Source organism: Dermacentor andersoni, chromosome 8 (assembly GCF_023375885.2).
Source record: "Dermacentor andersoni chromosome 8, qqDerAnde1_hic_scaffold, whole genome shotgun sequence".
NCBI classification, from domain to species: Eukaryota; Metazoa; Arthropoda; class Arachnida; order Ixodida; family Ixodidae; genus Dermacentor; species Dermacentor andersoni.
The window spans coordinates 425,538-441,287 of NC_092821.1; the positions used below are offsets into that span (position 1 = coordinate 425,538).

The following is a 15,750-nucleotide window of genomic DNA, read 5'->3' on the forward strand; positions in this document are numbered from 1 at the left end:
CAGTAGGCATCCATGCTGCAAGCTCAGCTCGGCAGCCTTGTGGCTATAGGCGTGCTGAACCAATTCCTCCCCACGGGACACCGCCTTGACCACGTGAGATAGGACTGGGTCCCGGCTAGTCACTTGCAATGTCGCACATCTGGAGAGTACCTCCGGGTATACATGCTCCAGCATGAACACTTCAGCAGGTTGCAGCAGGTTCAGCAGCATGAACAGCATGAGGCACCTCAGGCAGGGGCAGGCGGCTCAGGGCATCAGCAGGTCCCAGGTCCTTTCCCAGACGGTAAACCAGCTGGTAACTGTAAGCTGCCAGCCTCAAGGACCAGCATACCACTCAAGGTGATGCCTGCACGGGAACGACCTTGTCAGGCCCCAGCAGTAATTGAGCAATACTTTAATGAACCCTCGGGGTTAACCCACTGATAAACACAGGGGCCGCAAGTTTCACCTTCGCTGGTAAACCATCTTTACGGAGTGGAAAAGCTGACGATTCTTTTTTTTTTTGTGTGTGTGTGTGGCTTGTGTGTACAAACACTGACCTCATCTTTCTTTTTGTAGCCCTTCCTTAGCGTACTGAGAAGCTTCGGTGGGGATGAAGATCATCCTACAATCACGCACTTTGGCCGGATCTGCAGGCTCCTGAGCCTAATTGCGCGATACGTTAAGACAACAGGAAGAAACACACGACATTTAGAAACGCAGCTTCTGTGCTTCGCTGTATGCATTTCTTCCTTTTGTGCAGTTTACCCTTCTTTCAGTATGAACCAACTGGCCCGATAAATCTTATTGCTATAGGTCGATACCGCTTTCTCATTGTATCACTAATTCGGACGAGGGAGAATGCCAGCAAGCGTAAAACACGCGCAAACTGCCCGTCCGCACGAACCCAAGGCTGCGGCGAGGCGTCTGCAGTGGAGCTCGATGGAACGGCGCTGCCATCTAGCGGCTGTCAAAGAAGTGGCAACAGCGGCTGTAGGCGCGCGGGCGGAGAATTTTACAACTGAAGCTAGTCTAGTAACGTTGGTGAAAACTACCAAGGACAAGCTCAAGAGCCAGACTAGGGATTTCCGGGCCCAGATTGCCCGGATACTGTTCCAGTAGCGGACCACGCCCGACGATGTCACTGGCCATGGCCCCTGCAAGCTCCTGCTGGGTCGGATGGTCAAGACACCCTTGGACGTCTTGCATCCGGACCTCCGATTCACAGTGTTCCTGAAGCAGCTGAAGTAAAACCTGGCTGCTGACCAAGGGTGCCAATCCGTATCTTTGCCTTAGTTGGGAGCTCCAGTTTCCGCCAGGAACTTCTGTCCTGGCTCACCCTGGTCCACCGGACAGGGGGTGTCTCCTGCCAGCTCCTCAGGGCCTCATCGCTGCTCGTCCACATGCCAGACGGAGCCACGTGGCACAGACACACCGACCATGTTAGGCTTTGCTTTGGGAGCTGGCCAGCACCCTGGACTGCCACTTCAGAGTTCCAGCCCGCAGGAGGACTAGCGGCAGCACCAGTTGCTCCCAGCGGAGCACTGCCCACTTCTGAGGCAGCAAGCGTTGCCATTGGTGTGGCGCCCATTGGGTCGTTGTCGAGCCTGTCACCACTCACAAGGCCGACCACTGCGGACCCTCCGGATGAAGCGAGGCTGGCTCAGGCAGCACCCGCTGTCACTACGCCTGACCCGTCAGCACTGGTGCCCAGGCAGAGTACTTGACAGCGGAGGCCACCGGACCGTTACTCGCCCGGGTAGCAGCCACCGTCGACCCGGCTAGGGTGGAGGCAGAGCCTCGTACTTTGAACTTGGATGTCTTTTTGTTGTCGATAAACTAAGTGGGGGTAAGGTGGTGTAACAAGCATGTCATGCCCCCTTCGGCATAATCTTCGTTGGCTTGCCAGACTCTGTGGCCTGCCAAGCTCGGTAGGCAACATTGGTCGCCGCACCCAATAAACACCGACGAGCACAGCTGCTCGGCGGTCAGTCATCATTCGTCACCACCACGCTGTGGAGTATCTGTTTAACGGATGGTGCCTCAAGCCCTCCCTCATTCACGATCCCGGGCGGATTGTAACAGATCTATAATGAGAAATTTGTGAATTTATCGAAGTATCTGGATATACAAGTGGAAAGTATCGTATCGGATACAATAATTGCATGAGGATCTTGTATATGTATCTCAAATACTTGTTACTTTAGTATCTTGTATCATATCGTGATACAATTGCATAGTATCTTTGCCCTGCCCTCGCCACAGCAAGCTGGTAAAATTTGAGCGGAAGCGGTGTGTAGAAATTTTGTATTCGTATTTCTTTATATTGGGCCAACTCGATCGTTTACTATGCTGCTGCTAAATGAAAATAAGTGTTTGTGCATTTATATTATACATAGGGCCTCCCAAGCAGTCGTGGAACAGCTGTGCCAATTGTGCCAAACTGCATCATAAGCGGTCCTTTGCGCCATCCTGCACCAAAATGGCATTTTAGCGGGAAATTGCTCAGAGTCTGTGCGAAAGCATGTATAAGAGCGAAACCCTCCTTTCATCAGTGCTTCACAGCCAGCAAAGCTGAAATCAAATCCAACAGCACGCTGTCATCACAGGAGGTAGCATAGGCCCATCCATAGTTTCTCACTATACAGTGAGAAACTCTCTGGGCTCGTCTGAGTCATCCGGTTCGTCATTCGCACATATTTCTCTAACAGACGTACAATATAGTGCCACTGTACCATCTTGCTGGCACTTTAGTTTGGTGTTCATCGAACCCACCCGCATGGTATCGCAGAGTTTGCCAAAGGAGGATGTCACATTTTAGGAATAAAGGTAGGCCTTTTTCGATGTTTATGGGTGATAGCGGGGCTTTGCAAAAGAGCCGCTGCGATCAGAATCACACGTGGTGCATAGTTAGGAATGGTACTAGTGAATGAGGTTGAATGGGGTACGTCGCGAGAGCCGGCATTTCGATAGGTGCTGCCGTGTTTGTTAATGAAAAACTTTTTTCAGCAAGCTTTGGTTGCTGTGCTATTTCAGTGAACTAGCGTCATCGACGCAAAGGTGAAACCTTATTTACGTCCCGCGTATGTGAAGTGGCACTGACGCTTTTTCTTTCCTTTCTTTCTTTTTTCTTTTTGCAGCCACAAAACTTTTGTGGCCCCTATTCGAAAACTCCCTGATGTGCATGGCATGAGTATATTGCATGATGTCATGGTCAGTGCAGGCCATGCAGTGCAGGCACACATGCTCGATCAGTCTTGCAGTGAGCCTTCACCCCCATGCCGCAACTCTCGCACTGTGTAGTATCCTGGGTTAATAAGCAAGCATTTGTTGGTGATCTGTCCGTGGTGCCTTCTCTGCGCTGTATCGACATACCTGGTCACAGCACCCTTTGTGCGTCGTGGTATGGAGATGTATTGCATACTTTCCTGACTCTGGCTGCAGTGTAACCCTTGCACAAATCCGTTCGTTTCCACAACGTATAGACTATATCAGTTAAAATTTGCATTGTATATGGTAAACACATGTGCGTTGGACCCTGTGCCAAATTGGCTTTTTGTGTGCACCAGTACCTGCACCACGAAGTAAAATGGCTGTTTCACCATTGCCCAAGGAGAAGCACAGTAAGCATCCCAGCTAGCAAGAGCAAGTGCCAAAAAAATAAAAACAGGAACAGTGCAACACAAGACGAGCAAGTAAAGAGCACAGGACAGAGCGCTGACTAGCAACCAAATGCTTCATTTGCAGAAGCAGCATATAAAAACATTTGGTAGAGTAGTTTGCTGGGCCAGTTGGTGCATGGTGAACATATAACAGTTTCCAGCAAGTACGGACGCGAGCACAAGAAGTAGAAATGGGCAGGACAACGCTGGACTTACAACTGAAGTTTATTGTGAATACATTCCACAAATCTCTGCCACGCATGCATATACACCCATGAACAATAACAAGGCTTGTGGTCAAAAGATATACACATACACAAAAGCCAAGTCACACCCCTTCCTGACAAAGGCAACAACACTTGGATTAACATCATAAATTTAGAAATTGAAGTTCTTTATCATTGATATGAACCGAAGGTTCACTCATACATGTATGCGCGTCCAACTTTTTCATGTGGAACGCTTCGCTAATTTCTCTTTCCAGTTTACTGCGCTCTCTTCCCACTATCGATACACTTTCAGAAACTGGTCGGCAATCGTGCTTCTACAATGCAATGACAAGTTCCCTCCTGTACCTGTAGCAGCAAATAGCGATGCTCACGCATGCGGTCATTAACGCAACGACCTGTCTGGCCAATATAGGGCAATCTGCATGACAGATGTATGCGATGCACAACCCATGATGCACACTTTTTGTGAACAAAAAGTGGTGTGCTTTTTTCCACTGCCACTAGTCGCATCTTTCTTCTCTCCTGTAATGCTTTTGCATAACCTAACCAGATTGCTCAGCGCCGAAAACACTAGTGTGACGCCATTCCTAGTGGCCACCCTCTTAAGATTATGTGACAAGCCATGCAAATACAGCATCACTACGACCTTTTTTCATTTTGAAGATTCATTGTCGTCCACGGTTTTCTTTTTTGTCAACTTTCTAACCAAGGATTCTGACAGCCATCAAAAGTGAGACCGAGTACTCTGCCGACATTAATCTCGCCTTCTGGGCTTCAAAACTCCTGCAATGAATGGGTGCAACTCTTGTTAAGACCATTTGTCAAGCACAAGGAAGCTATGCCACGTTTTAATTTGGAGTGGGACGATTCATATGGGAGGAGCGATTTTCTTCTATCTCGGACAATACCGCCAACATACATGACTCTCACTTTTAAATTTAATTTCCAAATCAAGAAATCTGATCAAGTTTTCTTTGCAAAGTTCGAATGTGAACCTGAGATCTCGGGAGGACTCCTCGAAACACGTTAAAATCCTTCTTGCGTTTGATTCAAGGCTATCATCGCAATTCAACTTTGAAAGCACTAAAAAATCATCCACATACCTAAAAATTCGCACAATACGTTTGTCCTGCAGCTTGTGAATTACATTACTGTGAAACTTTGATAAAGAAATGTGACACAATGCGGGAGCAACCTTAGATCCGATGCAAATACCCTTTTTCTGTACAAAGACATCCTTGTTAAAGGACACTGCAGTGGTTGACAGGTAAAACGTGAGAAGTTCCATAAAAGATTCAAGTGACGAAGCGCAGGAATGCATAAAAGCTACTTCCCCACTTTCTTCAATCAGATCACGTACAGCTGTAAACAGGTTATCGTGTGGGATAGAATAGAACAGTTCCTCAATATCTACAGACATCGCAGCATTGGCACAAATCCCACTTGACTTTAACCAGTCCACAACTTTCAAGGAGCTCGGGACGCCAAAAGGATATTTGTGGAATGTATTCACAATATAAAGACATCATTCAATGTGACATAAAGAACGGGAAAAGAATCGTAAGAGGATAAGCATCAGCCAAGAAGATAGTCCAGTTCTTTTGTTGATCCCACTTGATTGTAAACGTTGCTATATCGGGCAAACGGGGAGGTGCATTAATGATCGCCTGCGCGAGCATGCCACTTCACTAAAAGGCAACCCGTACAGTAATCTGGCTGCCCACTGTAACACCTTTGGTTGCAACCTGATCTTTAAGAAGGGCGAAATAATTGGCAGATATAGTGAAAAGCATGCGCGGGAAATCGGAGGCATTTTGCATATTAAAAAGTGGTGACGCATGCATCAGTTTCTGCGTCCCTCATGCTCTCAACAAAAGAACTGGATTATCTTCGTGGCTGACGCTTTTCGTTGTTATCCTTCATTTTCTGTTCTTTTTGTCACATTCAATGTTGTCTTTGTATGCTGCTTCTGCCAATAAAGCATTTGGTAGCCAGTCAGCACTTTGTCCAGTGCTCTTTACTCGCTCGTCCTGTGTTGCGCTGTTCCTGTATTTATTCTAAAGATGAACCAACGAGCCCATGGGACACACTGCTAAGTGCCAAAACATTGCAGTGTCTTTCTCCGACATGACCACTTTCTGCATCGTGATGTCGCGACACAGTATTCATCTCCTAGGAAGTGGTTGTGGGAAAAAAGCTATTATAATAAATTATTTAGGGTTCTCCGAGGCTTGCCAGTATTCTTTCTGGGACTTCATGTCCCACACCTTCATTTAACGAAAAAAATCGTGAGTAAGAAATACAATGTCAGTATAGGTAGCAGACTACTGTGGGATGTCGTGTCTGCCGAAGGACGAATCCCAACATAAAAATGTAACGACTCTTTATACGACTAACGATGGCATCGGACAGACATACCAATTCTACGTTCGTCCCAGTAGCGGACGGTAGGAAGCGGTACTTCTCAGCCAGGCAGCCTGTTTTTATAGCCACCGTCGGTGATGTATACCTCGGGTGACGCGGCGGTGGCACTATGTTTTATCGGCCACGCAGTCTAGCGTGCAGCTGTGTTATGCTGGGCCGGATGATACGAAGACGGAGGGTGCGCAGATATATGCGCGGAGTGTGTCGCCACACTACAAAACAGTGTCTGCGTAGAGATCACCAGCGGCTATCTAGCATGAAAGTTATTAATAAAAGCTCATACGGTAGCAAAGCTATTGCCGTCTTTATTGTGAAAACAAAGCACCCTTTGATGGCTTCTTTTTGTCAAGAGCCATTCAGAAAATGAAGTGATAAAATACCCGTGATGGACGAGGTAAGCTTGTCATAAGCCAAAAAAGTGGCACTTGCCCATCATGAGCTGGGTTAAACAGTGCCTCAGCAGCTCTCAAAAGGGGCAGCAAACGATGGTCACCCTTCTGGGTTTTGTGTGCGGGGTCATTGCTGGGATATGATATGTAGAAGAGTTGTCATCTGATCTTGTGTGTCTTGTGTGCAGGAGAAGCTTCAACAGAGCAAGCAGGAGGGTGCACGGCAGGTGCACGACTTGCAGGCTCAGCTGGAGGAGGTCACTGCCTCCCGCGAGGAGATGCACAGCTACATCCGCGAGCTGGAGCAGTCCAATGATGACCTGGAGCGCGCCAAGCGGTACGCATCTCTCTCTCAGTACTACCGCACTGGCCTAGCCCCCCAAACCTGAGCGGTGCTCTCCAATGGTAGCATTGCTCTGAGGGCGGGTCGACTGTCGTGCTACCAACGCTACTAGGACGCTCATTAGGCCTGAATTACTCTATTCTGGACACCATCAAATTCCGCCATATTGTCAGAGAGGCTGTAGCCGCAGTCCCGTGGTCTAAATAGAGCTTGACAAGATGGAGAGCTTTATGACATGGCAAAGCTTTAAATGTCCAGAATAGTGCCCCTGTTTACCACATTGAAGTTAAATTTACAAGGGGGAAGCAGAAAGTCTTTGCCCCTATTTTTTTTAGCCAAATTACATCTGTAACTGCAGAGTGAACATATCCGTTCCCAGCGGTGGACTTTTCTTGGATCGGCCTGACTTTATCTGCCGGTAGCTTCACGGTGCGGCACTGCTGTCGGTTGTTCGAGATGACGGCTGTGCTTTAAACGTATATGGCGTACAAGCAACAAAGTGGAATTCATTAATAAAGGGAAAATGAGACATCCACCTAAACGTAGCTAAGTGCTACAAAGGAGACCCATACGGGTTTCTCGAAAGGAAAGCTTCATAGTTGAAAAAAAATTCGTCCTGGTCCGGGACTCAAACCCGGCACCACTGCCTTTCCCGGGGCAGCCGCTCTACTATCTGAGCTAACCAAGCAGCTAGCAGATGGCAGGCGAAGTCGAATTTATCAACAACTCGGATGCAAAGGCAAGAGTTTGACATAATAGTTCAGCGGCAACCCGCAAGGTGGAGAGAAGTAATTAATAAAGGGAAAATGAGACATCCACCTTAATGTAGAAACATTCGCAGAACTATTACGTCGAAGTGGAATTCGTTCTCTATGGAGCTAGGGATGAATGCCCATCGAAATCAATGGGAAATGCAGCCCACGTATGGGGAAAGGTGTCTTGCTTTGAGAAGTGCGACGCTATTCACATGCAACGATGCCCACTGTAACACCTTTGGTTGAAACCTGATCTTTAAGAAGTGCGAAATAATTTGCAGATATAGTGTAAAGCGTGCGAGGGAAATCGGAGGCATTTTGCATATTAAAAAGTGGTGACGCATGCGTCAGTTTCTGCGTCCCTCATGCTCTCAACAAAAGAACTGGATTATCTCCGTGGCTGATACTTATCGTTGTTATCCTTCATTTTCTGTTCTTTTTGTTCTTATTGCATGTTAATATTCTTAGTGCAAAGTGCTGTGTCCTGTGTGCCTTTTCTCGTGTTGTGCGCTTCCTTGCAATAAAAATATTAACAAAAAGATGTAGCACCGAATGAAAAGGTCACAAAACAAAGGCTACAAACAGTACAGTGGAACATCATTATACAGTGTTATTAATTCTTTCTCTACCATGGAGAAAATAGGTGCTTTTTGTAGGTTACGCCAGATTTTCTTTTTAAGGAACTACTGCACTCAATATTTCGTGTAATACATAAACAAAAAGCACAATGAATGCACTTTTCACGCATAATAGGTTTATTAATGAGATGTATATCATAAAAAAGATATAAATTGCCAGAATCAAGATTGTGGGATAAATTGAACTTTGTAAAGACATGCTTGTACATACATGTACTAAGAAAAAAAATGTAAAGAAGGAATTAAGATATACAAAGCGTATTGCTGTCTCATAGGCACTATGTCCGAAGAAATCAAAAATTTTTTTTTGAACATGTATTCCACTACAACAATTTAAGCTTAAGCACTATAGTTTAGTGTGTCGAGCTGCGACCGCCGATGTTCCGGGCTGGCTTACCTCGTCGTCGCTCTGAGAGTCAAGTCTGACAGACTTGCTACTGCTCGGTATGACCAGCTGCAAATGCAGCAGAATCGCTTTCGAAGCGTGCACGCCGCTCCTTGAGGCGGCCATTTTTGCTTTCTGCTTGGTTCACTAAACCAGTTTGTTTAGTGTGCTTCATTGAAGAGTGCTACAATATGTTAGATATGCTCATTTCTGTATGTTAGAAGGTGTGTTGCGCAAGTTTCTACACAGGTAACACAGGACCTCAGAAACTTTAGGGCTGCTATAAGTGTAGCCCAGGTAAGATCAGGTGCAAAGTCGATGCCAAGACATTTGTACGATGAAGTATTGCAAATAATGGTATTAGGTAATTGAATAGTGAAACACTGAGTTAGGGCGTTATCAGGTAAATGAAATTATCTTGCATTTAGTGGCTTAATGGACATCTGCCACGTTTCGCACCAATTATAAATAAGATCAAGGTCATTTTAGAGTATAGATTCGTCATTGAAACAATTATTAGTGTGGTAGACAATGCAGTCGTTAGCACTGCCTTGAGGGACACCGGACATGACGTCATCAAGGTTAAATAAAAAGTTATTCACTATTGTTAATTGCTGATGCATAGACAGGAAATTACGAAGCCAAGATAGTGTTAATGAATCTATCAAAGGGCAGAGAACTTGGAAATCAAACTGCAGTGAGGTACAATGTCGAAAGCTTTACAGAAATCAAGAAAGAGGTAGTCAGTTTGGTCATTACTGTTCATGTTAAAGTGAAGGTCAGTTGTGAATTCAGATAACTGCGTGTCACATGACAAGCCTCTTCTGAAACCATGCTGATTAAAGAAGAAAAAGTTATTGGATTGAACGTAAGAGTAGATACGAGAGGCCATAACATGCTCAAGTAGTTTGGAGCATACGCATGTTAGTGAAATAGGTTATTAATTACCAGGTGAGTGCCTGTCACCAGATTTGAAAAGGGGAATGACCTCGCGAGAGCTAGGGCTTTGTTGCGAGAGGCAAAGGATCAGGAGGAGGAGTTTGCGTTTGTTGACGCCGCATGGATTAATGGGAAAGGTGCTTATTCGGTGGTGGTGGTAGATGGCAAAGGGAGCGTTAGAAATGCTGCTTCCATTTATACCAAAGATCCGGGGGTCGCCGAGCAGGTGGCTATTGCTCTAGCACTAATTAATTCAAGAAGAGTTTTGGTGTTCAGTGACTCGCGATTAGCGATTAAAGCCTTCTCGAGGGGACTTGTTGTGGAACTGGCTAACAGACTACTGCAGGGTAGGGATATCACTTCACATACAGTTACTTGGTTCCCAGTGCACGTGGGGACAGTGGAGGGCGGCATGAGGATTAGTGTGCCGTGTACTCGCTGAAGGGGCTGGATCTCTCGCTCCTGAGTTCAGGGACCAGCGGTTAACCTGCAACGAGATCACCAAGCACTTTGGGTGCAGAGCATTCCCTCTGCCACATTTCAAATTAAATAGACCACAGGTGGTTACGTTGAGGAGGGAGGCTACCCTCGGATACCAACTTTATTGTTTATTGACATATCTTAATTTATAGGCAATGACTTTTGCAGAGTTGTATCACATGAACAGGAAAAACGATCTATCCCTTGTTAACGGGCCCCTGAAACGGTTTGGACAAATTTTGTAGATGCGTAGGGTTCAGCTAAAGTTAATCATTCGCACCACAATTTGTGTGAAACGTCTCATATTAAGAGAGCTACGGACGATTACAAGTTACCCTCCTCTATAGTCATGCATTTTCTCCAACTTGTTCGCCGAGTGATCGGGGCTAAGCTCTGCCTTCACTGGCTCTGCGTCATGATGGCACGTCGTGTCGTCGACTTATGGTTCTCTAGATGCGAGTGCGCGAAGCCTCTCCAAACTCTCCACCAGCTGCTTGGCAGTCGACCCCAAGCGAGAGCTATCGAAGCAGCGCCGAACGTGTCAGGTATTCCGGTAACCACAGGCGAGCTGGGCGTTTCGACGGAACGTTGGAGGCATAAACTCAAGCTGATGAAGGAACTTTAGCATAGACGTATTTGAGCTGCCTGATCGGTCTCCACAGTCCAGCCACCCGTTGGCGCAGAGTTTAACCAGCCAAACAAAGAGCTAATATTGCTCTAACCAATTGTAAAACATTTTCAACATTTACAAAAACGTGTTAACATCATTGTTCCCTAAAGGGTTAATCAGCAGGACTAATATTCATGTTCATATGGTCAGCTATGTCAGGAGTGCAGATTAGTTGAGTTTAGAGCTTCTTGTTTACACGCACGCACACATACACACTGCTTCTGTGATGTGTGAAACGTGTAATTTCTCTATGCACAACTACTCACTTTTCACTTAGTGCTTTTCATGCATTCTTGCAGAACTGTGTATTTTTGTATTGCCAAAAACACACAGCAGCTCGGCATTGCCCATGTCTTATGCTCATAGGGGGCAGGGTGTTTCACTTGCAGCTTTTTTTTCCTGCCTCCACCAATCTGTTGGAAATAAACGTGTATTGAAAATTTTCATTTAGACTCATAGCAAAAGCATTAGTAGAACTACAAAATTTAATGCAGTTATGTTCACTGATTCTCTAGTTACAGCAATATGTCAGAATGGTGCACATGATTTTTGCATTCCAGGCCTGGAGAACTTTCAAAAGGTGCTGCAACTATGAAATTCACTATGATGATTCCCAGATGGATACCTCAGGGCAAGACAGCGCCCTTTCTTTAAACTTCCTCGCTGAAAAATTTTACCAGACGACCGAATTGTATAATACTAATAATAATTGACCAAAGTGTATAATAGCTGTGTCTTACCAGTACTCACCTACGGGGCAGAAACCTGGAGGCTTACGAAAAGGGTTCTACTTAAATTGAGGACGACGCAACGAGCTATGAAAAGAAGAATGATGGGTGTAACGTTACGGGATAAGAAAAGAACAGATTGGGTGAGGGAACAAACGCGAATTAATGACATCTTAGTTGAAATCAAGAAAAAGAAATGGGCATGGGCAGGACATGTAATGAGGAGGGAAGATAACCGATGGTCATTAAGGGTTACGGACTGGATTCCAGGGAAGGGAAGCGTAGCAGGGGGCGGCAGAAAGTTAGGTTGGCGGATGAGATTTAGAAGTTTGCAGGGACGACATGGCCACAATTAGTACTTGACCGGGGTTGTTGGAGAAGTATGGGAGACGTCTTTGCCCTGCAGTGGGCGTAACCAGGCTCCTGCTGCTGATGATGACTTTAGTGCTGGTGATTACGATTTCATCAATCAAATTTTGATTAAAAATCACAAATCAGACACAATATATAAAAAATGGGCTTGTCTTACCCTCAGAAATTTATTCAGATATACCACAAAAAGAAAACTGCAAATCTGATGAGTGGTTACAGAGATATGGCTGGAACAAGCAGCCTCACCAGCAAAAAAAGTTATTTTGAGAAAATGAGCTTTGAAGTTTTGAGCACATATATCGGTCTAAATTGACCCTGCAGCGTAACTGAAGATGTCCTTAGGCACTCTCTTCTTTTGCCGCCTTTCCGCTTCCTCTTGCGATCGCTGCTTGGTCTTTTTCAAGCGTAGAGAATCTACTCGGCTGCCCGTTGAATGGCCAGGTGGCCAGGTGTTAGCCCCACTGATGAACATAGCTCTTGGGTGGACCTGTGGCAGCCAGCATTATATCTTAGAACTGTCTCCACAGCAATCAGTGACACATGCTGCTCTCTTTGGGCATCAGGTACCACAGCACCAAGCGAAATGATTCTGATGCATTCTGAGTCTTTGCTCCCAGGCAGCATTGCAGAAGAGGAGCCTGTGAGAGGCGCTCATAAACAGGTAGCAGTGCTTCTGCAACATAGCTTGGAAGATTGTACCAATGCTTCGGAGGTGGCACACCGTCGCTCTTGCTGGCGTTATGACGACACCATGAGTCTGCACCCTCAGGGCACAAGTGTGGCGAGGATCCTCGTCCGTCGATGTCACGTGGTAGTACGATGCCATCACTGCACGCTGCATTGCAGCCACATCATTGGATGTTCCATAGGGCCCAGCCCTAATAGCGGTCAACTTGTCGATGAGGGCCTTTGTCAGCCTGCCCTTCCCTCCTAAAAGTAAAACTCTTGCTTGGGCTGGTTGGTTCATGCTTGAATGAGTAAAGGCAAGGCGCAAAAGACAAGGACTGAAGGCGCCGGTCCTGTCGTTTGTGTCCTTCAGTCCTTGTCTTTTGCGCCTTGCCTTTACTCATTCCCTCCTAACGCCTTGTTACTTTTCTGCACAAGCTTGCACAGTGCTGTCCCCATCCTCTTCTGGATGTGGTTCAGAGATCCCTTTTTCGAAACGGGGACCAGTCCATAAACATTTTTTTGCACAAGGGCAGAGAAGGTGGCACTATCTCTGTCAGACACGAGCATTGTGTAACGGTGGTTGTGCTTTGGCACGGAACGTGAGAAAAAGGATGACAGCTGTCTCAACCTCCATCCTCCCAGACTTTAGAGTCAGTGTTTTTCTGGCACACACGATCCTCCTGACAGCCGACAGCACAGTTTCACCGCTGCAAGCGTCTACGCGGTCGGCACTCGCTGCGGAAGATCGAAAGTCCGATGCTCATACAAGTATCCTTAACATGAGTCATTTCTTATCAAGATGATGAAGTAGTTGCTGCTGATCATAAACATGTTAGTGTGCTCCCTTGTGTCGTCACCGCGTTCAGAATACAAGAGAATGAGGTACTGAGTGTCACCTTTGCGTCCTTGTATTCAGGCTCTTTCTTGTCGTACAGAATCGGATATGGCGCACTGTCTTGAACAACCTTTCCATTGTTTAGGCGCATCACTGTAAAAAAACAAGAGTGAATGAGGCCAACCAAGCCAACCAAAATAAGCATGAGCGAGAGTTGACGCGAGCAGACGATAGTGCGAAACAAGTGGTCCGGTTGAACCAGACGCGAGTACGAATAGAGCTGTCGGGCAGTTCTGCATGATACCAGTTTCCTATGCATACGTCACTGTAGGGGCCGCTCTCATAGGTCTCAGCTCACGGCCCACTTGCCGCCGCGTCAAGCCTGGAAAAAGTGGCTCCGATCTCTCCTGCGGTGCGCATTTTGCTGTTAGTGTGGCTGGGGCATTACGGCACGACGCAGAAATGGCGACCTTGCCGTTTGAGAGAGGGTGAAATTTTGCCTTTTCTTTTTCGCGCGAGGCATTGAGGGGTTTCTCCTAAGCCTTCCTCTATGGCGGGGTCAGAGCAATGCTGTTTGGAGGCGCTGCCACATTATTTGGTGCGCTGCTGAGAGCGTTGTCGGAGTGCGGTGTGTTCAACTTAACTATCTTCCTTAACCAACCACCTCCCTGTCTCTTTGTCTGTCTGCCTCTCGATTTTTTGTACTGTCAAGTTTGCTGGCATCCTCCTAGTATAACCATGTACCAACTAGCCCAACAAGCCACTCTCATGAACTCGTCTTGCAAGTACTTGCGCGTTCGAATTACTGGCTGTTTTTGCCCATTGGAATACATATAACTTTGGCGGGACCACAGCCTCAGTTCAAATAAAGCAGAAGTTTGAATTAAGCGTGTTTGAATTAACAAGATTCGACTCTATTACGTCACGCAGTATTGTACAAGCGTTTCTTTTTATTTCTTAGTAATTGAAGTTGTTTAGTAAACCATGGGCTACTTTTATCATTTGCTATAGAGATTAATAGCAGATACTTGTCAACTAACTCTAATATATTGCGTTTAAAATGTGTCCAGTTCTAAGTCGCGGAACGCGAAGCAAACAACGGTAGAAAAAGGTAATTGAAAAACACTTCTAATTTGGTGTTTATTCTGTTGTAATTGACTCGGTTATAATCCCGGCTAGTTTTAGCCATTGCACCAGAAAATGTCAACAGTATGTTGATTATGAAGTTAATTAGCTTATTGTTACTAAGGCATTCTATGTAAAGAACTGGTCCAGTTATTCAAACCAAGTCCGATATGTTAGTACCACGAGTGCTTTGGACAAAAACTTGTGATGAGTTGCAGGTAAGTATTATTAGCTGTTGCACCAGGAAATGTTAAGAACAGGTTAATTGTGAAGTTAATGAGTTTATGGTCATTAAAGGTTTTTATGTAAGAAAGCAGTCTAGCAGTGACCGGTGCAGTCGGGTAAACCAAGTCCGACATGTTAATACCACGAGTGCTTTGGACAACTTGTGATAAGTTGCAGCCAAACGTTATTAGCCATTACACCAGAAAATCTGCTGAGGCACGAAACATAGTAAACATAGCAGACCAATTATTGAGAGGATTATTGAAGTTGCCAAAAAGATATATGTTGTTCCCTAGCCAAAGAAGAATCGGCATCTGGTGGGCGATAACATGGATCCTAGAAGTAATTTATTAGAACATTTTACGCCTGCTGCTCAAGTTATTTCTATCCTAGGGTTGTATCAATTGGGAAGCATGAGACTATCTTCTTGACTGCTATTAACACTTTGAAGGTTTTTGTCGTACGGGTACAGTTCCAACCCTCCGTTTGAAATTTCATGCTATAATAATGATGCGTGCTCACCGAGAGGTGCTGCCACCTCTTAGCACTTACAAGAAGCGTTTGAAATTTGTGCTACTTTCTTGGGGCGATAAACAGAACTGATTGCTAGCTTCAGCGCGTCGCTCAGACTGTGGCAACGCCCCTTTGGCGGTTTTGGTTTCGCCGCGTGATCGCAACGGAGGTGCGCGAAACGTCATTTTCTTTGTCGGCACTCTCATGCAGGGCGGTGAAACTTGATTTCTATCTTGATTGGCGCTGCTCTTAGCTTATTTATCAGCGCCGTTCGCGAGGTATTCTTGCTCTCAGTGGCAACGCAATGTACATTTTGTACATTCAAGATCCGCAATAAAGTAATTTGACCACCTGGGAAAGTTTTTTTTTCGAAATAATTCGACCCTGAA

The 15,750-nt window shown here is 45.9% G+C and overlaps 1 protein-coding gene across 5 annotated transcripts in view; it reads left to right on the top strand.

Annotated features, from left to right (window-relative positions):
* LOC126526693 (nuclear distribution protein nudE-like 1) overlaps nt 1-15,750 on the top strand; it is a 463,503-nt gene that overhangs the window by 145,511 nt on the left and 302,242 nt on the right. For all 5 annotated transcript variants that reach the window (XM_050174557.3, XM_055068353.2, XM_050174556.3 and 2 more), the window contains exon 4: nt 6,873-7,021. In XM_050174557.3, the coding sequence (XP_050030514.1) occupies nt 6,873-7,021 (149 nt within the window). The remainder of the gene's footprint in view (nt 1-6,872; nt 7,022-15,750) is intronic.